This window comes from Zingiber officinale, chromosome 8B, assembly GCF_018446385.1.
Source record: "Zingiber officinale cultivar Zhangliang chromosome 8B, Zo_v1.1, whole genome shotgun sequence".
Classification (NCBI taxonomy): Eukaryota; Viridiplantae; Streptophyta; class Magnoliopsida; order Zingiberales; family Zingiberaceae; genus Zingiber; species Zingiber officinale.
The window spans coordinates 61227148-61252236 of NC_056001.1; the positions used below are offsets into that span (position 1 = coordinate 61227148).

The window sequence follows — 25089 nt, forward strand, 5'->3', positions numbered from 1 at the left end:
CTTGTTCTTTTTGTTTGTTTTTTTTTTCTAATCTCAATTTATGATCAAAGCTAATAATAGTTATTAGGATTTTCATACTACTGTTCGTATTGGTTCTAAGTGGTAGGCTAGAAGAGAAGCTGTGGGCTATAATTAGAGCTAAGTGAATTATTGGGGCAAACGATTATGGGTATTCACCATCGGGAACTTGCCTAAATTGATTTGAGGTTCAAAAATTTATTCTATGAATCTTAGTGTTACTATCATATAATCTTAAGGTCAGATATTCGAGTTATGAAGATAAACATTTGTAACATATAAGATAAGACAGAGTACAATAAATTTTTATGTAAACAGGAGCTTCATACATCGAATTCTTCTTTTTTTTTATTGAGGGTATCGACATGTTAAAAATATGAACTTTATGTGTGGAATCATTAGATTTGTATAAATATCCACAATATACTATTAGCATGCCTAACTAAATAATTTGAGACTCCGGGCACAATGCAATAGTAGTAAGATATTTAATGGATTCACAAAGTAACACGATTCAAAATTCAGCTAGAACAAGAGGAGACTTTACATTAAATTATCATGGGCACTTACGAATTTATTCGATGGACAAATTCATAGAGGACCGTCTATTTTCAAAATTAGTCAGATTTGTATGACTAAATATCTAGATTAATAGAAATAATAAAAAATAAATGCATCACCTCCTCTAACTGAGGTGTCAGATTCTCTTCTTAAACAAACAATTGCTGATGATATGGACAACTTAGTTTATCAATTAGGTTACCTTCTACAAACAATAAAATTCAAACACAAACAAGAAAGATTGAAAGCTAAAAAAACAAAGGAAAACCCTCAACTAGAAGTCTGCATGAGAGGACATGTGTTGTTAGTCCCTACCCAAAATCTTTCTTCTAATTACATATTCAGTTAGTTGATCACGGATGAACAAAGAAGTGAAGGCAAAATCTTCTTCTTTTTGTTTGTGCTTTTTAATTTTTATCAAAGCTTCAGCTTCTGACCTTTGTCCTGACCTGACCTCCCTTGTGACTCCACACATGGACAAGAAGTGAAGTTGAGCAAATGGACACATAGGACCACTACTTCATAATTGGCTTAAATATAGAATGAAAGAAGAGAATGAATCATGTGGTGTGTCATGCCACCGTTATCCAACTTGAGAGGTGTACAGTGGATACAACATCAGAAGTTGAGATTGGGTGTTGGAAAAACTAAGCAAACATGGATGGCATCACTACTTGAGAACTTGAGAGGTGGACACTTTGCCCCCAACATCTAATGTAGATGATGGACGTATGATATCTTTAATATAATGATCAAGGGTCAAGTTTACCTTACAATATACCTAACATATGTATATCTATATTTACCTCTCTCTATATTAATGGGACAAATACTAGGGAATCGTTAATATAATGAATCTTTATTTTCTAAAAGAGGTGCACATTTTTACACGTGCAGGCTACGATTGAATCCTGTAGCATTGATGGTTTTGCACGAAGGGGGCTACCTATCAGACTTTTGAATTTGATACTAACTTCAAGTTATTACGATTCCTGAGAGCATTTCTTTCGTGTTGGCCCTTCCTCATGTCTTGGTTATTTATACTAATAGTTAGTAGTCATTCATAATTTACCTTATCCGTATTGATTTAAGGACAGATTGATGAAAATACTTGAGACAAGCGAATCATCTTTTATCATATAAAAGCATTTCTTTTAGTATTTAAAGTCGGGGAATTTTTAAAAAATTTTAAAACAAGCAACTAATTTTTAATTTTTTTAAAAGACTATTTTATTTTTCATCTTATCCCTTCCGTAACCATTATGGTGCATACAAAAAAAAAAATACAACTACTGTAGTATTGTATTCAAATAAAAATGTGAATTTCAAAATATAGCAACAGTCGATTTTAGAGTTTATGTAACACTAAAAATGATATTGTTATTTGAATGGAGCACCATGATAAAATAGGAAACAAGTATATCCTCTAAGAAATCTAAAGATTAAGTGCATCGTTTAGGAATTTTGTAACTTTAATGCTCTTTAGTCTAAAAATTGCCGCATTTCTTTTCCATTGTAAAGCAAGAGGAGATTATTCCAAATGAAGAGATAGTTCAACTAAATATTATCGTGTAAATATACGTGAGTATGAGTTAGTTTGGCCAACCGAGCGGACTCAACTTGAGCTAGGACGACTTGAACTCAAACACAAGCATTGGCCAGGGGACGATGTCCATAATATATGTATGTGATCATATATAAAATCGGGAAAGATAGTGCACTAGGCAAATGACTTTGATATTGACTAGGCACTTAGCTGAAAAAAATATCTCCAAGCGGTCTTGCATGTTAAAAGGAACGTCAACAACCAAGCCAAGGATAGATCCCCGACGTAGACACTCTGACGCTCAATTCAGTGATCTAGTTGAAGACAATGAACAGTAGAACGAATAATAATTATGGATGCGTAAAGTTGTGTAGCATCGCGTACCTACGCCTGTAGATGGAGACCCCTTTTTATAGTATTATGTTTGACTGTGCACAAATCTCAAAGTATTTCCAAAAAAGGATAAACCATAAAAATATTCTGACACTTTTTTCAAAATGAACCCACAATCTCGGTATAGAAGCTTCTACCGTATAGCTAGCACAGAGATTATTCCCTTAATTCTCTGACAACTATTACACAAGACGACAAAAAGGAATATGGGGTCATCGAATTGAGGGGCCTTAGTATACTTAGTTGACAAACCGACTAGGTTCCCTTCGATAGTTCGATCAGCTGTTGTATGTAAGAGCAGTTAGATCATATTTAAGGAAAGTCATCAAGGACTCAGTCTTCCCCCGACCTCCTAATTTGGTCAATGAATCTGGTAAGACGTGTCTAGTGTGTCCAATCGGGCATATGATCCTATTCGCTAAATCACCCAGCCAGAACAATAGCTCGCACTATCTTGAGTGACGAAGAGGACTGCTCTAAATGGCATGGCTTAGCTCGGAGTTTCTTCTATATTGAGGGATTCGGGCTATGACCGGACCAAGAGTCTGATCAGATGACCACTCAGCCAAGATGATAGACCATGTTGGCCCCGAGTGTTGACCCCTCCTTGACTTTGACTGTCATATCATCCGATTTCCTTGACTTCAACCCGCCCCAGGGGGCCCTACCTTATTCGTCATATCACAAGCATCCCTTTTCAAGTATACTCGAATGAGGCTGGAAGATCAACTAACTAGACCTTCATGTCTTTTTGCGCTATTCTGCCTGAGTGTATTCATGCAATGCTTGACTCGACAATCTCCGATTTGGGTAATATTGGTCAAGTGACCGTACAACTAGATGGTCAAAATGGACGTGGAAACTCGCTTATAACTCGACCAATCGGCATGAGAGTTTGGGACTTAGGCGCAAGAACATGCTCGCTTATAACTTGATCAGTCAGCACAACGGTCTAGAACTTGGACGCGAGAACATGCTCACTTATAACTCGACCGGTCGACACGAGAGTTTGGGACTTAGATGCGAGACCAAACTCACTTATAACTTGGTCGGTCAACACGAGAGTCTGGGACATAGGCGTGAGAGTAACCTCGCGTATAACTCAGCCAGACGACACGAGAGTCCGGACAGATGCAAGGGTAGGTCCGCTTATAACTCGATCAAATGGCACAAGAGTCTGGGACTTGGGTGTGAGGGTAGGTTTGCTTATAACTCGGTCGAGTGACACGAGAGTCTAGGATAAGTGAGAGGGCCGACTTGCTTATAACTCGGCCAAGCGGAACAAGAATCTAAGACAAGCGTGAGGGCAAGCTCACTTATAACTCAGTCGAATGACATGAGAGTTTGGGACAAGTTCGAGGGCAAGCTCGCTTATAACTCGGTCGAGTGGCATGAGAGTTTGGGACTTAGGTGCGAGGGCAGACTCGTTTATAACTCTGCCAAGTGGCACGAGAGTCTGAGACTTGGGCGCAAGGGCAGACTCACTTATAACTTGCCCGAAAAGTTTGAGAGTCTCGGACAAGCGTAAGGCCAAGCACGCTTATTACTTGGTCAAGTTGCACCATAGTCTAGGACTTAGGCGTAAGGGCAGGCTCACATACAACTCGGTTGAACGACATGAGAGTCTGGGACTTGGGCGCGAGGGAGGGCTTGCTTATAACTCTGTCGAGCGACACAAGATTCTAGGACTTGGGCACGAGAGTAAGCTCACTTATAACTTGACCGAGCGACACGGGAATCTGAGAAAGGCGCGAGGGCAAGCTCATTTATAACACGGTCGGGTAGCACGAGAGTTTATGATAACCATGATGGTAAGCTCGCTTATAATTTGGCCGAGTGGCACAAGAGTCTGGGACTTGGGCGCAAGGGTAGACTTGCTTATAACTCGGTCGAGCGGTATGAGAGTCTGGGACTTGGATACGAGGGCAGACTCACTTATAACTCGGTCAAGCAGCACGAGAGTCTGGGATAGGCACGAGGCTAAGCTCGCTTATAACTCGGCTGAGCGACACGAGAGTCTAGGACTTAGGCGCGAGGGCAGACTTGTTTATAACTCGGCCGAGCGATACAAAAGTCTGGGACTTGGGCACGAGGGCATGCTTGCTTATAACTCGGCTGGGCGACGCAAGAGTTTGGAACAGGTGTGAAGGCTGACTCACTTATAACTCGGTCAAGCAACACGAGATTCTGGGATAGGCGTAAGGGCAAGCTCGCTTATAACTCGGCCGAATAGCACGAGAGTCTAGGACAGGCACAAGGGCAAGCTCTCTTATAACTCGGTCGAGCGGCATGAGAGTTCGGGACATAGGCACGGTGTATGACTCGAATGTGTTAGAGAGTAGAGGCATAGTATATGACATGAATGTCTGGGAGCTTGGAGGCACGGTATATGACCCGAATGCCTTTGATAGATGGAGGCACAGTGTATGACCCGAATGCCTTGGAGTTTAGAGGCATGGTAGATGACCTGAATGCCTTAAAGAACTAGAGGCACAGTGTATGACCCGAATGCCTTGGAGTTCGGGGGCACAGTGTATGACCCGAATGCCTTGGAGAGCTGGAGATACAATGTATGACCCGAATGCCTTAGAGTTTAGAGGCGTGGTATATGACCTGAATGCCTAAAGAACTAGAGGCACAGTGTATGACCCGAATGCCTTGGAGTTCGGAGGCACGGTGTATGATCTGAATGCCTTGGAGTTCGGAGGCACGGTGTATGACCCGAATGCCTTGGAGAGCTGGAGGCACAATATATGACCCAAATGCCTTAGGACTTGGAGGCACGGTGTTTGACCAGAATGCCTTGGAGATTGGAGGCGCGGTGTATGACCCGAATGCCTTGGCTTTTGGACTTTCTACATTGCTAAAAATAGAGATATATTTTGAATTTTAAATTATAAAATTTAAATTTTAGACTTATGTGTTGAGTTGTTCTGAGAGGATAATCTCATGATGTTAAATAGGGATGGAAGAACCGCTTGGTATGGCTGAGCTGCCGATTGGGGTTGCCAAGTGGATGACAGATTGAAATTTATCTCGAATGGAGATGTCAGTCAGATATTTGGTCTGAACATCAACCAAGATTTTCCCACTATGTTCTTAAGAGTGATCCTTGAGAAGGGAGCGAGGATGATCCCTTAATTGCTTCTCTTAACTCCGTCATTCGACGGAACCTCTTGCCATGTTGATGGTATTCAATGGTAGCATGGTGAGCGGATTGATGGTAATCACAAAAATACCTACGCCTTCAAGTGGTGATTGATCTGCTTCCCCCACTACTCTCTCTTCCCGGACTAGCGGGAGATTCGAGCGAGGGTCTCTGGCGCATTTCGAAGATGATGGTGGTCTCCGATCGATTTGGTCGATTGGAGCTAAGACTCACGTCCTTTTTCTGGGTGGCTTGAGCTTCCTCTACATTAATGTATTTGACAACTTTCTCCAGTAGGTCGTCAAAGTCCTTTACGAGCTTTCTGATAAGGGCTTGAAAGAACTCTCCTTCTAAAAGGTCTTGGGAGAAGGTGCTTATTAATATCTCAGAAGTGGTAGACGGAACATCTAGCGTCACTTGGTTGAATCGCTTGATGTATGCTCATAGGGATTCCTTGGCCCCTTACTTAAGCGTGAACAGACTTAGGCTGATCTTTTGATGCCTCATGCAGCTGGCAAAATGGTGCAGGAAGGCTTTGTGAAAAATCTTTGAAGCATCAAATGGACTCGGCTAGAAGTCGATTGAACTATCTTTGTGTCGAGCCGGAAATAGTGGTGAAAAAGACTTGGCACTTAACGTCATCTGTGTATTGATGAAGGTCTGAAGTATTTTCAAATTTAAGCAGATGTTCCTCTCGGTTGATCGCTCCTCCGTATTCTTCGATCATCAAAGGTCAAAAGTGGCTCAGCAGTCTGTCGTCCAAAATTTCTTGAGAGAATGACATGTTTATCCTCTCGAAAGAACCACTAGGGACATGAGCCTTTCCCTTTTGCGGCTCTCGAATGGGTGCATCCCTAGAAGATGATTCTGAGGGCCTTTCTGCTCGACCCATATCGTCAAATGGTGTGCAAGATAATGTCCGATGATATGCGACCAGGGATGGGGGCACGAGCGACTAACTAATTGGCTGTGCACAAAGCTAGCCGAAAGAGGATGAACTGGTTGGCACCCGATCGGTCCCCCCACTTTGGTCTCTTGCTTAGTGTGAGGGTCCGCTATTGACACAGTTGAGTTGCTCTACGAAGGGAACCCAGCTACTGCTTGTTGCCGTTGTACCAATCTTTGAGCTCGGGCAGCTATTAGTAGCTCCAAGTTTTCTTGTGATAAGGTAATGATAGTGAGTCATCCAACCTCTTCCATCTCCGGATTTTAGATTTAGGCGAAGTTCCCACGGAGACAGTGTCAAATTTGATCATGTCTAAAATCAGGGAAGATTGCGCACTGGGCAAATGACTCTGATATTGACTTGGAGAAGACTCCTAGCTGGAAAAAATGACTCTAAGTGGTCCTACGTGACAAAAGGAACGTTTGTAACTAGCATAGGGATGGGTCCTCGGTGCAAGCACTCTGACGCTCAAGTCAGTGACAGTGATCTAGTTGAAGATGATGAACGGTAGAATGAACAGTGATTATGGATGTGTAAAGTTGTGTAGCATTGTGCAATTACGCCTGTAGATGGAGATCCCTTTTTATAGTGTTGCTATTTGTCCATGTACATATCTCAAAACATTTTTAAAAAAGGATAGACCATAAAGATGTTCTGACACCTTTCCCAAAATTGACCTGCATTCTCTGCATAGAAACTTCTACCATACAACTGTCACAAAGAATATTTCTTTGATTCTCTGATAGTTGTTACACAAAACGACAAGAAAGAATATGGGATTGTTGGATTGAGGGGTCCTTAGTATGCTTAGTTGACAAACCGACCGGGTTCCCTTCGACAATCTAATTGATTGTCGTATGTAAGAGCATTCAGATCATATCTAAGGAAAGTCATCAAAGACTCGGTCTTTGCTCGGTCTCCCAGTTTGGTCAATGAATCTCGTAAGATTAAGTATCCAGTGTGTCCGATCGGCCGTATGATCCGATCGGCTAAATCATCCATTCGGAATAGTAGCTCATGCTATCTGGAGTGACGAAGAGGACTCTGCTCTGAATGATACTGACTTAGCTCGAGGGTTTCATTTATATTGAGGGACTTGAGCTCCGATCAAACCAAGAATCCGATTGGATGACCACTCGACCAAGTCGACCAACCTTATTGGTCCTGAATATTAACCCCTTCTTTACTTCGATTATCATATCAGCTGATTTTTTTAATTTCGACCCGTCGATCTCATCTTATTCACCGTATCAGTATGCATGAACTCCGAATACTTATTTTTGTAATTTTTTTTATTCTAGTTTCAATCAAATAATTAATGAGTTTCTAACTCTCTTAATTTTTTCATAAAAAACACTTCTGTTAAATCTTTTAACCAAACTGTTCTTAATTAGCATTCTTTCTCTTCAACGTTTGAACACTTTTTTCTTCACCTTTATTATCGAACCAGAGCAATTTCCAGCCAATTGAGAATCGTCAACGTTGATGTCCCTTCTCAACTTTCACAACCCTTCAATCATTAGATTCCATGAAGATACCTAATTCGCCATTTTTTTATAGCTTAGGAACTAAGAAAAAACTCCGAGATTTTAAGCTGAGGAAAGAAGGAACGCAAATGAGATGAAGTTGCATTGATTAAACTGGCCTTAATTGTGCTGAAAAGAAGCAGCAAATATGCATCTTTTCCAGTGCTTTGTACAATGTTAGACCAGATCTATCTGATCGAAAAGCATTACAGAAAACGAAAAAGAATTGTGTTTTTTCAGCAATTGCACGTACCAGATTCGCCACCTGAAGCGGAGAAGACCCGAACAATCGAACTGCAAGAGACATGCAAAGGAAAAACAGCTTAATTTATGTTCATCTTCACCTGTGAACTCTGTTGCCCTCTGTCTCTGTTCTCCATCTGCCTGCAGCTTATTTGGACCTTCAGTGCTTCTTCCACCAGAGTTTTCCTGTACAGCTTCTCCTCCGCGTCCCTGAGGAACTTGAAGGTTGGCGGTGGAGATGAAGAAGCCTCAGGCTGCGAGTGGAGCATGGTTTTCTTTTGACAAGCCATTGGAGTCAGAGCAGGGGAGGAAAGAGGAGTCGCGGTGGGAGTTTCATTAGACTGGAGCAAGTCCCTCAAGCTCTTCCTGATGGGACCTTTCTTGCTCCCACAAGACTCCAAGTCATCCTGCGTCTCCTCTTCGATGGTGAAGAGAGACCTCTGGTAACCTGCAAGGCACATCAGCTCTGCGTCGTCTTCTAATGGCTTCGGCTGGCCATGGCCGTCGTCGGAATGGTCTGCTCCAGTGCAGATTCCGTCAGAATTGAGAGCTGCGGGGATTAGAAAACTAGGCTTCTTCCAGCAGAAGAGGTAGGGGAGCTCCTTCCCAGGGATGGAGAAGCTCCGCTCGATGTCTACGTTACTTCTTCTCTTCTTCCACCAGAAGAAATAGTACAACTCCGCAACAAGGGCCAACAAAAGGCAACCCGAGACGATGCTCAGGCCAATCCCCAAACATCCCAATGGTTTCATCTCTCCGCAAGCATCGCCCGGTGAAACTGAGCGAGATTACAACTTTACCATCGAGATGGCATTTTGGAATCAGGAAACCGAGAATCCTACATCAAGCTGGAAGCTTTGCCAGCAAGATCGCATTTTGAGGACTCCGAGCTCGCCCGTGAGAGGAGAACATGCGGCTCTTTGGCAGCTTTTTGGGAGGAGAAAAGTGGCAAAAAAGGTGAAACCCTCGCCCTCAGGGCCCCCGACGCACCCTGCCCAGGGTCATCATGAGGGAGGTAAATCACGGTAGCTCGGTGGCAAGTACGCAGTGGGCCGAGACTTTTTTGCACAGGGATAGGGAATAAATCCCCGTTACCCTGCGGACTCGAACCTATGTTCTCAGTGGTAAACTTCCATGCCTTTACCAGCCGAGATAACCCCGTGGGGCAGCTTTTTAGGAGGAGAAAAGTGGAGAGAGAGAGAGAGAGAGAGAGAGAGAGAGAGAGAGAGAGTATTAGCGAGGGCGGTCAAGGTTTAGAGATGGCGAGTGGCGATGGCGTGGTGGTGGTGGTGGCTGGACGGTGGATTTGGATGGTGGGTGAGGGTGCGTTGTTTCCGAGAGCGGGTCACATGGGAGAGGAGAAGTGGGCGTGGTGTCGTTTATGTAAAGCTGTCACTGTGTGCGGCCATGAATGAATACGATGATATGGGTTCGGAGAGCGTTCCTCCAATTACAAGATTAGCAGCGTCTGTGTTTCGCTATTTATATCTAGTTATGACAACAATGTTATTACAATATCATTTGAGTACCTCATGATCGTCTTTGCAGATGTAACCCAGTTGATACTCAAATAAAATTTATCATCAGTAATTTATCGCTTTGTGTAATTTGAATGACACTTTTGCCTTTATGTTTTCAGCTCGAACTTCGAGTCCACCAAACTTTTCATTGAGCTGCAGAAGAACAACTAGATCTAAGCAACACTTTGATTCGAACTGAAAGTTTTCAGCTCTTTGTGTCTTTCCTTAATTCATTTATTAAGTAAAATAAAGTATAATTTATATACATTTAAAAATTAATTTTTAAAATATTTAACTCAACTAAGATTTAATGAGGGAAAAGATGGAGTCCTTCCCTGCAACTGAGCGTTTTCTCACCTTATCTTCATCCTCGTTTCCTATCCTTTCCTTGGGCGATTTCTTGGAAATCGCCTTGCCATTACACAGCAACGCCCCCAATCAGCCAAGTCCATGATGTGAACGCGATGATCAATCTACTTCATATATTTTGCCATTTGAGGAGCAAACCGAGGAAGTGCCGATCCTCGTCCGCGACGCCGAATGTCTAAGCCGCAGGCGGTCGAGATCGGGATACCGATGAATGGGATCGGCAACGGCGCACCGGCGCCGGAACCTCCCAACGAGCCACCACAACGACGGCAACACGCGGGCTGGGAGCGAAACGATCGCAACGTCGTCCTCCTCGTCGCCACGCTCATCACCACGCTCACCTACCAGCTAGGCACCAACCTTCCCAGCGGCTACTACCAAGAAGACGGCGCCGGGTACCAGGCCGGCGACTCCATTCTCCGCCACAAGCACCACCACCGCTATTGGCTTTTCATGACCGGCAGCTGGACCGGGTTCGGTAGCTCCATGCTCATGACGCTCGCGCTGCTCACCGGCGCCTCCACCGGCTCGCGCCTCATCCGGTGGCCCTTCGCCGTCGCCTACTCCTCCCTCGTCCTTACCTTCATCTCGTCGCAGCCCAAGACGAAGCTCTCATTAGACATCCTCCTCTGGATTTTCGTCCTCTTCATCCTTTGGGCCGCGGTCAGTTTCAAACAGCGGGAGATGAGCATTCCGGAGGCGCTTGGCGCCCTCAAAGGCTTCGTCCGCCGGCGTTTCTGCCGTTAATTTGTTCGATTTTCCATTCATCGATCGCAAGCTTGCTCTGTACTGTGAGAAAATAGCGTGTTTTTACTTTTTATTACATTATTATCTTTGTCCGTTCTATGCGTACAAAGTAAGCGTCAATTAGCAAGGAGACAAATTCCGAAATTCGACACGGTCATGAGTCGACGGAATCTTCCTCGTACTCCCACAGCCCCACGGCCCGGACGAAGCAGGTGGAGCCGCCGACGACCAAGGCGGCGAAGAGAGGCGGCACCACCATGTCCATCGCCGACCGCCGGAAGAGCCCCGCCGGGACGCACACCACCTCTCGAGGCCCCTCCGTAGGGACCCGCACCATCGGGGCGGACCCCCCGGCGCACGCGCGGGAGAAGGAGGAGCTCGGCATGGCGGCCCACACGAAGGCCAGCTCCGGGGAGAAGGACGCGACGGCGACAGTGGCGGTGAGGAGGGCCGACCACGCGACCGCGTAGAGGAGAAGCGGGCGACGACGGAGGAGAAGCACCGCCCGTAGAGCCGCCGGGAGGAAGGCGAGCGCCATGTCGATCGAGTTGGGAAAGAAGAAGCGGAAATGGAATTTGTATAAAGGAAGAGAGTAGAATGGAGATGCGTGTGAGTGCCCGAGAGGGTAGGTTAGTTTGGAGTAGGTAAGCGGGCGAAAAGGAGATGGTGGTGATTCAGAGAGAGTGGGGTCCAACCTACTTCGCCCGCTTCTTTCCAATTCTTTGACGCACAGAAAAATATAATAAATAAATAAAACTTAACCAGGAAGGAATACTTCTAAACCAAAAATATATAAAATTAAGAAAGAAGCCGGAAATAACTTATTTATTAAATAGTATAAAATTTAATTCTAGAAATTTATAAATTAAATATCAAATAAATAATTACCTTACAAGTATAATAATATTATTAGTTGAACTTAATATATTGATCTGTTTAGTATTATAAGATTTTTTTATTAATAAAATTATTAAAAAAAATATAATACAATTAACAAAGAGCTAAATTTATCCAAAAGAAAAAATTTTAGAATGATATATTTTGAAATTATCATGATAAATAAAATTTATTATTATAATTAGTTTAAATAAAAAAATAATTCTTAAAAATAAATAAATAATATCATATTTGTAGTTATTGACAAAAAAAAAAAAACTTTAATCCTTTATATAAAAAAATTTTTAGTTCTTTTTATTAATAAATTTATCAAAAATATATAATAAAGGGATATTAAGTTTATAAAAATTCATGGAAGATAAAATAAAAATTTATAAAATTACATAAGAATATTTTTAAAAAAACTTAATAAAATAAAATTTCTTAAAAAAAAAGTAGGGTCTTCTACTTCCATATTTTTAAAAAAATAATTTATAAACTTAAAAATAATTTATTTTGATAACTTATAATGAAAAAAATTTTACCAACTAAATTTGAAAAACTTATAATTCAACCAAACACCCTCTATCAAGAGAGCACATTACTATTCTCATAATTAATATTAATTTTTTATTTATTCATAAAAATTATATTATTTTAAACATATTATAAATATTAAATTTGAAAAAAAAAAATATATATATATATATAACATTAATAAAAAAACATGCTATTTTTTATAATTAAATTTCATATAAATAAATTTATTCATGACCACGAACCTTAACAAATTGAGCTAAGCAATGTTTAAACTTATTTATTTTATATATCAAAACATCTTCATAGAAAACCTGCATACATCTTCTATGAAAGTAAACCTGAAAAAATCTTCATAGAGATAAATTATAAATTTGCTAACAAAATTAACAGCAATCACAAGTTCAACTTGCAGACACCAACATGAAAAAAAGATGTAATTGAGTTCATCATTCCTTCAGCAAAAGTATCACAAAGATCTTAAACACTTAATACAACTATCAAGATGGAAAAGTTCAGATGTTTTTAGCAAAAATAGTCCAAAGGCATCGAAGGAAATCAATCAAACCTATCTTAAACGTATGAGTAGGGGAGCTGAAAAGGATCTAGTAGAAAAAGCCAAGAACTTTGCCACCGGCGTTCTTTCGTCTTGCCTCTTCATGATCCATGATTCCGGCAGATGTTGTCAGCACAATGTAACCAAACTGTATGATAGTATAGTTAGATGTAATCTACCATTAACAGGGAGAAATGAAATGGAATAACTATTCAGGAACTGGAGACGAAAACAAAGGAATCAAGCAAATTTACCTGGCGAGATGGAAGCAGCCTGGCTGTCCAAGATTCGATCTCTTTGACACCCACGTCGAAGCGGGGACTAATAACACCACATTTGTTCAACCTGCCATTCAACTCGACAACAATTTTACCAGAGCGGTGGTCATCCACATATTCAAACTCACCAATGTAGCCTGCAAAACCATTAACATAAAAAATTTACCAAACTGAAATGGTTGAAGCATCAGAACAATGATGTTGGCCAAGCACAAACCATGTTTCTGCATAACAAGAAGAAACTTGATTATCACTTTCGAGGAAGGTCTAATCATGACCTGCCTCTTTCCGCGCTTCTCGGCATTGTACATGCTCTTGAGAGCATCATTCAGGACACTGACTCTCACCATCCTGATTAATTCTGCAGAGATGAGAATAATCATCTTTATATGCAGATTTAGTCTAAAAAATTTCACCACTAATCAATACCTCAAAAAAAAAAAAAAAAAAGGATTCCTCATGCTATAACCTAATAACATCTTAACAGTTAGCTAAGCAATGTACTCAGTAATCTAAGTTTAACTCAACAAGCTAGATTAAAAGGAAGCATAAAGCATATAAACGGTAAGTTCTTCCTAATGTAAAAGGCAACATAGCAGATCCTACATATATTGATAATCAAAATAACTTCACGAAAAGAGGCTGTCATGGTTGGATCTTCACCCATGAAGGCTTGGAGAAGTAACCATATAGGTTATAATCAACTAAATTTAGGTTATTTTTATGATTTTCATCAATTAAATGAAAAAAAAACTTTCATCCAAGAGAGTGTTTTAAAGGGACAAAATACTTGCAATTTGTAGATTGAAAGAATTGTGACAATAATTACAACCATAAAATTCTTAATCGCCGGTAAATAATAGCGCAGGAAATATTGAAGAGATCAAAGACACGTCAAACGATTTAGTTATCAACATACAAAAGAAATTGAAGGCCTTCATTATACAGATCGAAAAATTATTCTCAGCAAGACAAAAGAAAACCTTTGTTAATATTCAAAGGAAAATATAAAGAATACGCACACGTATGAAGAAGAAACACCAACAACCCATACCACAAATGCTGAAAAACCAGAACGATCTATGAGAAGAAGATCCTTCACCTAGACAGAAAAGAGATTCCGGAATAAAAAGTAGATAAAGAACACACCTTGCTAAATGAACTGCGATGTCTGCAACGAGAACACCACGCAAAACCCTAACCGGAAAGAGAATCAAAGGAAAGCGGCGTTTTCTCCCTGTTAGACTATAAAAAAGAGTTGGATCCGTTGTGTCCTCATCCATGCCCTAAATTTCTGGCCCAATCTTGTTCAAGTTCTCAAAACGGACCGGCCCAAAGTAGCTATATGGTACACCGTCTTTAGTTGCAGGTGTGATGCACGTGACCATCAAACCTTAAAATACATGGGGTTCTTGCCCATGAAATGATTTTTTAACATTTGCAGAGATCGACTTTTTGAATATGTATAAATTATATTTTAAATTTATCTAATAAATGAACTAAAATAATTTAGCTATCGAATATTAAAAAAAAATTACTCTAATAACATTGTATTTGTTCGGGCTGTTTTTACTAAGGTGCTCCTGTAGTGTCCAAAGATACCCTCATATAATGGAAATAAAGAGATGTTCCTATCAAATTAGAGTGTCTATAAATATTACAGTTTGATGATAACGACGACGAAAGATTTATAGTATCTCGATAAAAAAAATATATATACAGAATCATAATTTCACTTAACCTTATTAACTATCCCGAGATGACCAATCCGACTCTATAGAAATTTTTTACCGGTCACAAGGATAAATCGAGAAGCGCAAGCGGTGGCCAGCCCAGAAGCTCGGCATCCTTTAGTTACGCTCCTCATTTGGAGGAAAAATTCTTACAAATACAGCATAGTTGAGATTCGAACTGCGGGTGCCAGGGTGACAACCTAGATGTCCTACCGCGACACCATGACCCCGGGGACACCGACTGTCGTCTGCTCGTCGGCCTTCCGCTGGACACCCGACCGCCGCCCACCCACCGTCGGCGACCGCCCACTGACGATGGCCTCCGGCTGTCGACCCAAACCAAAACTACAACCTATGGGAAATCTGAGCCCCGAGGGTTCCGGTGCGATTCTGACTGCGATCCAGCCGGAATCCGATCGCGACCGGATTCCAGCTGATCCCATCCAGATTCCGACTGGATTGTTGCCAGAATCCGACCGGATCATGGCCAGAATCAGCAGTGCTGCGTCTGCTAGCGTCGCAACTAATTCTGGCCACGAAACAACTGAATTCTAATCGGATCGCGGCCAAAATCAACCGCGCAACTAATTCTAGCCATGAAATGGCCTGATTCTGGTCACCATCTAGCCAGAATCCGACCGCGATCCGACCTAGACATGATTCTAGCATCTAGCCGTGCCATTTGGCATGGCCAGAGCCAATCAATCTCAACCACAAGTGGTTGGTTGTGCCAAATGGCACGGCCCCTTCTCTGCTGCTAGCTTCTTGGCCATATCATAAGGCACGACCAGAGTTAGTTTGGCTCTGTCCACATGGCCAAGTCGTGTGGTTTGACATGGCTAAAGCAGAGCAACTCTGCTTTGCCTCTTCTTGGCTATGCCAATTGGCACGGCCCCTCCTTCAAAACTACACTTTGAAGTTTACGATTGTGCCTCAAGGCACGACCAAGTCTAATTTGGCTCTGGAAAATGGCATGGAAAGCTTTTGGCTGTGCTCTGGGTCTCTGGTCGTGCTACATGGCCACCATCTAAATCTTCTTCTCGTCATGCCTCAAGGCATGACCATGCCCAGTTTGGTTATGAAATAATATGGGACTCCAATCCTTACTTCATTTGATCTTCATTTGCGTCTTTAACGTTCTTTTCCGTTATAAACTATTCCTAGATTTAAAATAAGCAACCGAGCATATCTCTGGATGCAAAGTAGTAATTATGCTGAAATATGATAAAAAATGGTGCAAAAGCATAGATTATAACCAAATGAATACAAAAAGATGTGCGTTAAATGATATAAAATAATATATATAATCTACGTACATCAAAGCATCAGCTAAACGATGGCTATAAACACAAATATCGATGAAAACATCAGCTGAGCGACGGCTATAAACCTGAGCATAAGGTAATTTGGGAGTCGAACGGTGACTATAAATCCTTGAGCCTCGATAATCAACTAGTCAAGCGATGACTATAAACTCTGGATAGTCAATACTCAACAGTCGAGCGACGACTATAAACCCCGTTCAACAGTCGAACGGTGGCTATAAAATCTAGCTGGTGTCATCGAGACTTTTGAATAAAAACGTAAGTGTCAAACACTCCTAATCTGACTGGGAGAATCATAAGTAGGCGGAGAGGAATCTTATCATGAAAGAAAGAGGGATACTCGCCCTGATCGAGCCAAGCACTCGTTCTTATTTTATATAACGGAGTGTCGCTCGACTATGGCTCATGGGATCCAAATTACTACATGTGGTAACTAAGTTAAATGGAATTCTCTGAATCGTCAAGCGAGGACACATGAATTAGTGCTTGATAGATTCGAGGATGAAACACTATACGTAACCGAACAGGAGGACATTGACTCACACGTGGAAGACTTCGAGAGTGAGGCACTCTATGTGCAGGACGGAGAAGCATTGATTCATATTTGGAAATTTTTACAAAATGCTTAAGGAAATAAAAGTAGCTGACAAGAAACTTAAATGGAAATCTACTCCAAATCGACAACAGCTTCCTCGGGGAGCGAGGCCACGAGCTCATCCTTCCAAACGAAATCAACTAAGAAATCAATAGGCAAATTTTCGCCATCCTTCAGTTGTTGGACGGTGTCAACTATGCCAAGATCGAAAAGTCATAGAATCCGATAGGAGAAGAGCTGGTTGAAGCCCTCCGAGAGGAGATACTTAACTCAGAAGTCCTTGAGCCAAGCGGGCTCGTCTTCTTGAAGCTTAGCCATCTAGGGCTTGGACGCTTCCAGCTCGACCTTCAGAGACTTCATCTTGGCATCTTGATCAAGGATTTTCTATTGCTCTACTGATCGGCTCGATTGCTCTTACGCCAGAGTTGTCTTTGTTTCTTAAGTTTCTTTTCCAAGGCCCGAGCCTCTAGATTTTTCTTCTCCAGGTCCTCTATTGCGCGGAGTTTCCGGGTGTTTGCTAATTTGACCTTGGAGTCAAAGTCCTTGGCTTGCTTGTTGAGCCGCTCGAGCTGCTGAGCCTACTCTTAGCTCTTTATTCTCTCTATTAATAACGCTCGCTCGGAGTGTTAGAGTGTATACTAAAAGCCTAGCTTTTTGTAAACATTTATATTTGAAATAAAAAGAATCACATTGGTCAATATCTATATTTATATGTTAAGTGTAGTTGTTCAATTGATTTATATTGTAGATAACATGGTGTGTGGTGTCACACACAGAAGATCGTGTTATCAGTTCTTTATAAATTATAAATAGTTGCTCACGACTACGATGGAAAGCAACAAACCATTGGAATAGTCGTAGTGTAATTAGGTATTAGTTTATCTTGACTGATAAATTGCACTAATACACTCTAAGTGTATTGAGTATGACCATTTAAGGTAAGTTCTTTTTATACTGACTTAATAAAATAACAAGACCTTAGTTATTATGAAAGTGTGTGCTCTTAATCCTAATATAATAGCAAGCACATATATTTAGTATTTATTTCTTTGACTTATCAAAGGGTGAGATTTAGCTCGATAAATCAATAGGCCCGATAAGTTGTGAAATGATATTACTTATAGTGTGTGTTGTTGATTATAGAAGGAAACTGTGTCCTAGCCATCTAGGTTGAGAATGTCCCCAAGAGGAGCTCATAAAGATTGTCATGTTAAACCCTACATGTGGACTTAGTCCGACATGACAATGAGGTTGAGTGGTACAACTCTTGGACTAAGACATTAATTAAAATGAGTTGTCAGTAACTCAATTAATTAGTGGGCATTCGATATCTTAAACACAGAGAGACTAACATACTCATGATAAGAAGGAGCCCATAATGTAATTTGGGATTGATGCGGTTGTGCAATAATAACTCTCTAGTGAAATGAGTTATTATTGATGAACTTGAGTTGTGTGTTCGGGGCGAACACGGGATACTTAAGCTCGTCGGAAGGTCAAAGCCAATTTCTCCTCTAGGTCTCTGTCGTAGCCTCATTAAAACCTCAAGTCCATCCAAATAAAAGTGCATCTTCGTGTCCAAGAAGGGGTCCGGCCCAAGGCTTGGTGACCAAGCCAAGGGTCGGCCACCACATCCTCCTCAAAGAGGGCCGGCTCTTTTGGTTGGTGACCAAGCAAGAGGGGGTCGGCCATAATAAATTCAAATAGGAGGGTTGTTTTGAATTTTTAAAATCTTCTCTTTGTAGACATCTACAAGTTTTAAAAGAGATATTTTAAAATATAAAACTTTCCTTATTTGAATTAGGCCACATGGTTTAAAAGAAAGTTTAAAAGTTCTAAAACTTTCCTTTTTTAACCATCCTCATGGTTTTAAAAAAAAAAAGAGAAGTTTTAAATTTAAAACTTTCTATTTTTGTAACCATGTTAAAAAAAGAAAATTTTAGAAGAGAAGTTTTAAATTTTAAAACTTGGTTTTAATTTTTAAAACTTTCCTTTTTAACATCCACATTAGGAAATTAAAAGAGAGCTTGTAAAATTTTATAAGAGTATTCCTTCTTTACTTATAAATTTTTTACAAAAGTATTTCATTCCTTTTAAGAGGTCGGTCACCCTTGCTTGGTGCCCAAGCAAGGGGTCGCCCAATCAAACAATCAATCATTGATTGGATGATTGAATCAATCAAGAGAAAGGAAAAGGAAAAATAAAAGGGGAAAAGGAAAAATAATAGGAAGATTTTATTTTTTGTAAAAAGTCTTTTCTTATTTACCTTGGACAAGTAATATAAAAGAAGGGGAGAGGAGACCTCATGTATTATCAATTCCTATTCTCTTGTTGGAGCTCTTTATTGTGGCTGGCCCCTCTCTTCTTTCTTTTCCCCTTGCTCTCTTTTCCTTGGTGGTGGTGGTGGCCGGATTTTATAGAAGGAGGAAGAAGGCTTTGGGTGGTGTTCATCTTGGAGGATCGTCACCCACACGATGTCCAAGGCGAGGCGAGGAATACGGCAGAAGATCAAGAGATTATTTGCTTACAAACAAAGGTATAACCAGTAATTGTTTTCCACATCATACTAGTTTTTCTTTGTATGAATTCCAAACACAAGAAGCATATGATTCTAGAGTTTTGGATTTGTTTCAAAGTTGTGTTTCTTTTGTTTTATTTTTCAGATTTGTGATTCGATTGTTCTTTTCGGTTAAACATAATGTTATTTTAGGAAATTAAATATTGAATTTCTATTAAAGGCTTTGTCGAGGCAGTGGTGGATGATCTTATACCCAAGAAGGCCTAGTGCCTCGTCATGTTTGACCTGGGAGTCGATTTTAGAAATAAATATTTAATCAACTTTATAACATAGGTGGATTTTGATCAATAGTGTTAAGTTTCGCTTGCGATCCAAGTCTAAACCATTAAGAACAGATAAGTTAAATTTGGAATCAATAATGTTAAGTTCCATTTGCGATTCCTAATTTAATTTCTAAAGAACACAATAGGTTGTTTAGGAAAGGTTCGACACTTGTACAAAATTTTGTACAGTGGAACCGGTACAATCTTCCTAGGACCAACCAACAATTGGTATCAGAGCTTGGGTTTGCCTCTGTGTGTTTGGTTTTCAATTTAGTTATGCACATATTATACATAATTTAGGCAGGATAATAGTAGGATGCGCTAACTTTGTGGTTGCAGGTTCCAACTATTATGGCTTATAGATTTTGTGTATGATTGGACCCTTGGACATGTCAAGGGCATTATTTTGTGTGTGCATGATAGTATGTATCAAATACAGCAGGAGCTGTATTAGTTTTAGAATTTTATTTTTTGTTCGATCTAGAATACATGTACATTCCTTTGTGGAATATAGGATCGATATATGTAAAATTTTATTTTTGTCACGGATCGTATCCTTGCGAAGTGTGGTGCTATTGGAGGACCAGAGGCGCAGCAGAAAAGGAAGCTCGTTGGACCTGATGACATGGACCCGATGGTGGTGGCTAAAGATGGCAGCAGCCAGGGTTGGAGTACATGAAGAACAGTGATGGAAGAAGCCATAATAGTTGGAAAATTAATTTCCATATTTATTTCTCTTATATACTGTGATGTGTGTGTGCATGTGATATATGCTTGATAGGTTAAAATTCCTCACCTTAAATAACTAAGTGGGAGAGGGATTTTTAAAAAAATTCCACGGTCTCCATTACTGGTTTGTAAGTGATGCAACAAGCTTGCGTGTTAGCTCTGAGTGCCTCCCTCCACAACGGATGGGTTTGTTGCGGATCACTAGATCAAACTTCCATTTTGGATGGTTATAGGAAAATAATTAAGAGCGTGTGATCTTTCCCATCGGAAGGGACATAATCTTATTTAATGGACTAAGTATCAAGTAATGGTATACACTTAGGCACATTTAATAGTATCATTCCCATCGGAATCACTGCTAATATTTGTGTGATTGAAGGAAAAACTAACTATTAATTTGTCACAAAGATAGGTTTACAAGATAATAAAATTAAAACCCCCTCTTACAAATGTTGAGATTTTGTATACGTCCACACTATCGTGACATACAAAATTCACGGTGTTTGAGGTAATTTTATTTGTCAGGTTGACAAGATAATAAAATTAATGGGTAAAACCCCTCTTACAAATGTTTGAATTTGTATACGTCCACACTATCGTGGCATACAATATTCACGGTGTTTGAGATAATTTTATTTGTCATAAAGATAGGTTGACAAGGCTATTAATGGGTATAACCCTCCTCTTACAAATGTTCAATTTTGTATACGTCCACACTATCGTGGCATGCAAAATTCACGGTGTTTGAGGTGTTGGTGAATTTAAATGATATTATTTTGAGGAATCAATATTATTTTAAATTCAAAGTTTTGACCAAATATTTAATCAAAGATAGACCAACTATTAATTTTATTTGTCATAAAGTTAGGTTGACAAGATAATAAAATTAATGGATAAAATCTTTGAATTTGTATACGTCCACACTATCGTGGCATACAAAATTCACAGGGATTTTAAGGTGTTGGTCTTGACCAAATATTTTTTGTGATTTTTAGGATTTCAAATGTTTGTCAATCCCCTAGTTGTTATACTATAGAATAGACTTAGTAGTCTCAATTAGGATTGGAAACAAAACTTGAACTCTAAGGTGGACTGTTCTCTCAGAAATGAGAACAATAAAAGTGTATTTTATTCATTAGTTGTTGAAACATGTTTAGTGGTATAATCTACCGGTACCTGATGTGTAGATACGAGAGCCACTAATCATGTCTGTAATTTATTGCAGGGGTTCTAGGAAACCTGACAACTATATGAAAGGGAAAATACCGTCTACATGGGCACCGCTGCAAAAGTAGCAGCTATTGCATTGAGAGATGTTTATCCTTTGAAAGGAATAAAACATTGATTGTCTTGACGTACTAAGTTTTAGAAAGAATTTAATTTCAGTTTCTAAAACTATTTAAGGATTGATATACTATCTCTTTTGATAACAAAGTTGTTATCAAGAAAAAGAGAAAAGTTATTTATTCTGGTACGTTGGTTGTGTAACGACCCGCCTCCTACTGACTAGGCTGCGAGGCCGGTCGCTACAGTTATGCTGTGCTGGACTATTAATGCGGAATGAAAACTGGCTAATTTAAAATTTTACTGAACTAAATGCTGTAAAGTTTAACTTAGTGTTCTGGGTGTACCTAGGAGTTGTACACATGCTAGGGGAGGTGTTTACAACTGGTAATAAACTTCGGATCGATCCACAGGCCAATCTACTGATACTGGCACGGTAGGAAACTCCGGATCGTTCAACCGACCGATCCATAAACTACACCGCAATCCTGTACGCTTTGGATCGGTCTGCCGACCAGTGACGATCGCTCGACCCCGAATGGGGGAGATCGGAGATCTAATATGATGGTTTGTGACCAGTGACAATCTCTTGACCCCGAATCGGGGAGATAGGAGATCTGATATGCTGGTTCGCGACCAGTCACGATCGGTCTCGACCTCGATCGGGGACGATCAGAGATCTGATTTGCTTTCGTATCAGGCCCCTGATATCAGCACTGATGTGTGCCAAAGTCATTACACAACACTATAAAAGCTAAGAGAAACATTCTGCTAGGTAATGGCTAACATACTAAACATGATTAAGGCATAGAATACTAATTCATGGCATGTAAACATATGGAAACCAAAACTAACAAGGTTTTAAACTGTTTTCTTGCTAACTAACAGAAACATAAGGTAACGCTTGCTATAAGTACTAATGCATACTGAACACGTTCTAATGCATAATAAAATAAAACTAGATCCCTAAGATCTTTATTCCAGTTCCTTCCACACACATCTTGATCTGCATTGACCTCCAGCCTCCACTGCTAGTCCATTTTCCTTTTACCTCTATCTGCAGTATAAGGAAAATAGTATCTGTAAGCTAAAAAGTTTAGTAAGAAACCATCTACCTCACTAAAACATGCATACGATGCAAATATGAATTTAAATCATGCTGTTTGAAAGGATATGCTAAGTATACTGAATAAACTAAACATGGAATGACATATAAGCATACAATCATGGCATATCTAAAACTGAACATGATATCAATCACATGGTATCAATGAAGAACTAAGCTGATACTAAAAACTGAGCTACTGCTAGGACTGTATTGAATTCACGAACTAATTTGTGAAAGGTTGAAAACCATATATATATAGTAAGTGAAAATACTAAACATGCTGCTGATGGGCCCTGGCAACTGTACTTGCTGTGCGCGCATCCCTAACTAGACCCGGGATTGCAAGTTCCGAATCTAGTAGGGTTTACTAGGTTAGCTAAACCTAGGGATGACTATGGGAGCCCAACCCAATGGATATCTAATCCAGTACAGTGCCACTAAAAAGTAAAATACTGAAATAGCTAATACTATTTTGCTGAATCTAGGTTATCTGAACCTAGAACTAGGTTGTCTGAACCTAGAGGCGACTATGGGAGCCCACCCATTTGGACATCTAGTCTCGTAAAAGCTGAAATAAAAACTGATCATGCTAACTAACATGTTCTATGGCATTTAACTAAATGTCCACTGTATCATAAGGCTGTGCTAGGCATTTTGTCGAGCATTTGGCGCTTTCTAACTCTCCTCTCGATCAGGGAGACCACCTCTAGGCACCCAGCAGCGTCTAAACCCCTATCTACAGAGGATACACGTGCTCGGCCCATCTAGAGATGCTCACTAATCCCTAAATCTGTGAGAAGAGTTAAAATACACCCTATATGCTGACAAAATTCAATAAACTAATCTACTGCATAAAAGAAAACACGCGAGAGCTACTTATACTGCAGGTGAGGGGTTTCTTACCTTGTGTGCTAGATTTCTTACAAATCTAATCGCTAGAAATTCCGGTGGAGATGACTTCTCGACGATTCGCTCGCGTCCACGTGCTCTACTCGCGGAGGGGAACGTCCTTGTGCTGAAATCATCGCCGGAAAGTGACCTTGGGACCCTAGGGATGGAACCTAGTTCTTCCCTTGTTGTGGCGCCGAGAGAAGGAGAGGAGAAGAGGGGGTCGGCGTGAGTTAGGGTGAGGAGAAGAAAGTTGCCGAACCAAACTCTAAAATATACCAAACCCAACCTAACTCTTCTATTTATATTAAGTGGATAATTGAACCCAACTCTAATATAAATATAATTGATTCCTCTTTCTTTCAGCACGGCCCTGCTGGGTTCACTGGTTACTAAGGCTAACTAAAGGTTTAGCGGACCCGAGAGGTCCCGGGTTCGATTCCCGCTTAAGCCATTTTACTTTTCTAATAATTTTTGCTACTTCCGCTACTCAGAAAATTCCGGAAAAATATCTAATAATTCCATAAAAATTATAGAATATTCCTAAAATAGTTTTGAGAATTTTCGGGCGTTACAATCTCCCATACCTTATAAAAAGTTTATCCTCGAACTTAGAATAATTCTGGGTACTTCTCTAGCTTCCGTCTCCCAAGTTGCCTCTTCTGTGGTATGCCAAATGACTTTGACTAATGGTACTTCCTTGTTCATAATTTCTTAACCGCTCGGTCTATTATCCGAATAGGCCGACTATCATAGCCGAGGTCTTCGCGGACTGGGCTCAATCACCTGGGAGGCATCTGGGGTATGCTTCTTCAGCATAGAGACATGAAATACGTTGTGGACAGCTGACATTTCCTGGGGTAGCTCTAGCTCATATGCTACCTTGCCCACTCTTCTGCTGATAAGGTATGGTCCCACATATTTGGGACTAAGTTTGCCCTTCTTCCCAAAACGCATCACTCCCTTCATGGGAGCTACTCTGAGGAACACTGTATCCCCAACTGAAAACTCTAAGGGTCTGCGCCGTGTATCAGCATAGCTTTTCTGGCGGCTCTGAGCTGACTCTATCCTCTGGCGGATCTGCTGTATAGCTGCTGTGGTATCTGCCACTAGATCTGTCTGAAGTTCTAGCTCTTTCTGTTCACCACTGTTATACTAGCAGATTGGGGATCTACATCTCCGCCCATAGAGAGCCTCGTAAGGTGCCATGCCGATAGTGGCCTGATAGCTGTTGTTGTATGCAAATTCTGCTAAGCTCAAATATTTGCACCAACTTCCCTTGAAGTCTAGGGCACACGCTCGGAGCATATCTTCGAGTACCT

General features: G+C 40.7%; 4 protein-coding genes across 4 annotated transcripts; 1 reads left to right on the forward strand and 3 right to left on the reverse strand.

The window, feature by feature from the left end:
• Positions 1-8228: 8228 nt before the first annotated feature.
• LOC122015984 lies at positions 8229-9300 on the reverse strand. The gene has a single exon (XM_042573106.1). It carries the CDS (start codon positions 9131-9133, stop codon positions 8462-8464), a length of 672 nt encoding a protein of 223 aa, XP_042429040.1. The 5' UTR covers positions 9134-9300; the 3' UTR covers positions 8229-8461.
• A 946-nt stretch (positions 9301-10246) lies between these two features.
• Positions 10247-11109, forward strand: LOC122017816. Its single transcript, XM_042575519.1, has one exon. It carries the CDS (start codon positions 10442-10444, stop codon positions 11015-11017), a length of 576 nt encoding a protein of 191 aa, XP_042431453.1. The 5' UTR covers positions 10247-10441; the 3' UTR covers positions 11018-11109.
• On the reverse strand, positions 11061-11672 carry LOC122017817. The gene has a single exon (XM_042575520.1). The coding sequence runs from the start codon at positions 11553-11555 to the stop codon at positions 11172-11174; it is 384 nt and encodes a 127-aa protein (XP_042431454.1). The 5' UTR covers positions 11556-11672; the 3' UTR covers positions 11061-11171.
• A 1182-nt stretch (positions 11673-12854) lies between these two features.
• On the reverse strand, positions 12855-14559 carry LOC122015653 (40S ribosomal protein S15a-1). The gene is made up of 4 exons (XM_042572653.1): positions 14414-14559; positions 13482-13625; positions 13241-13401; positions 12855-13134 (listed from the first exon to the last, which is right to left on the reverse strand). The coding sequence occupies exons 2-4, from the start codon at positions 13612-13614 to the stop codon at positions 13036-13038; spliced, it is 393 nt and encodes a 130-aa protein (XP_042428587.1). The 5' UTR covers positions 13615-13625; positions 14414-14559; the 3' UTR covers positions 12855-13035.
• Between the last annotated feature and the right edge of the window lie 10530 nt (positions 14560-25089).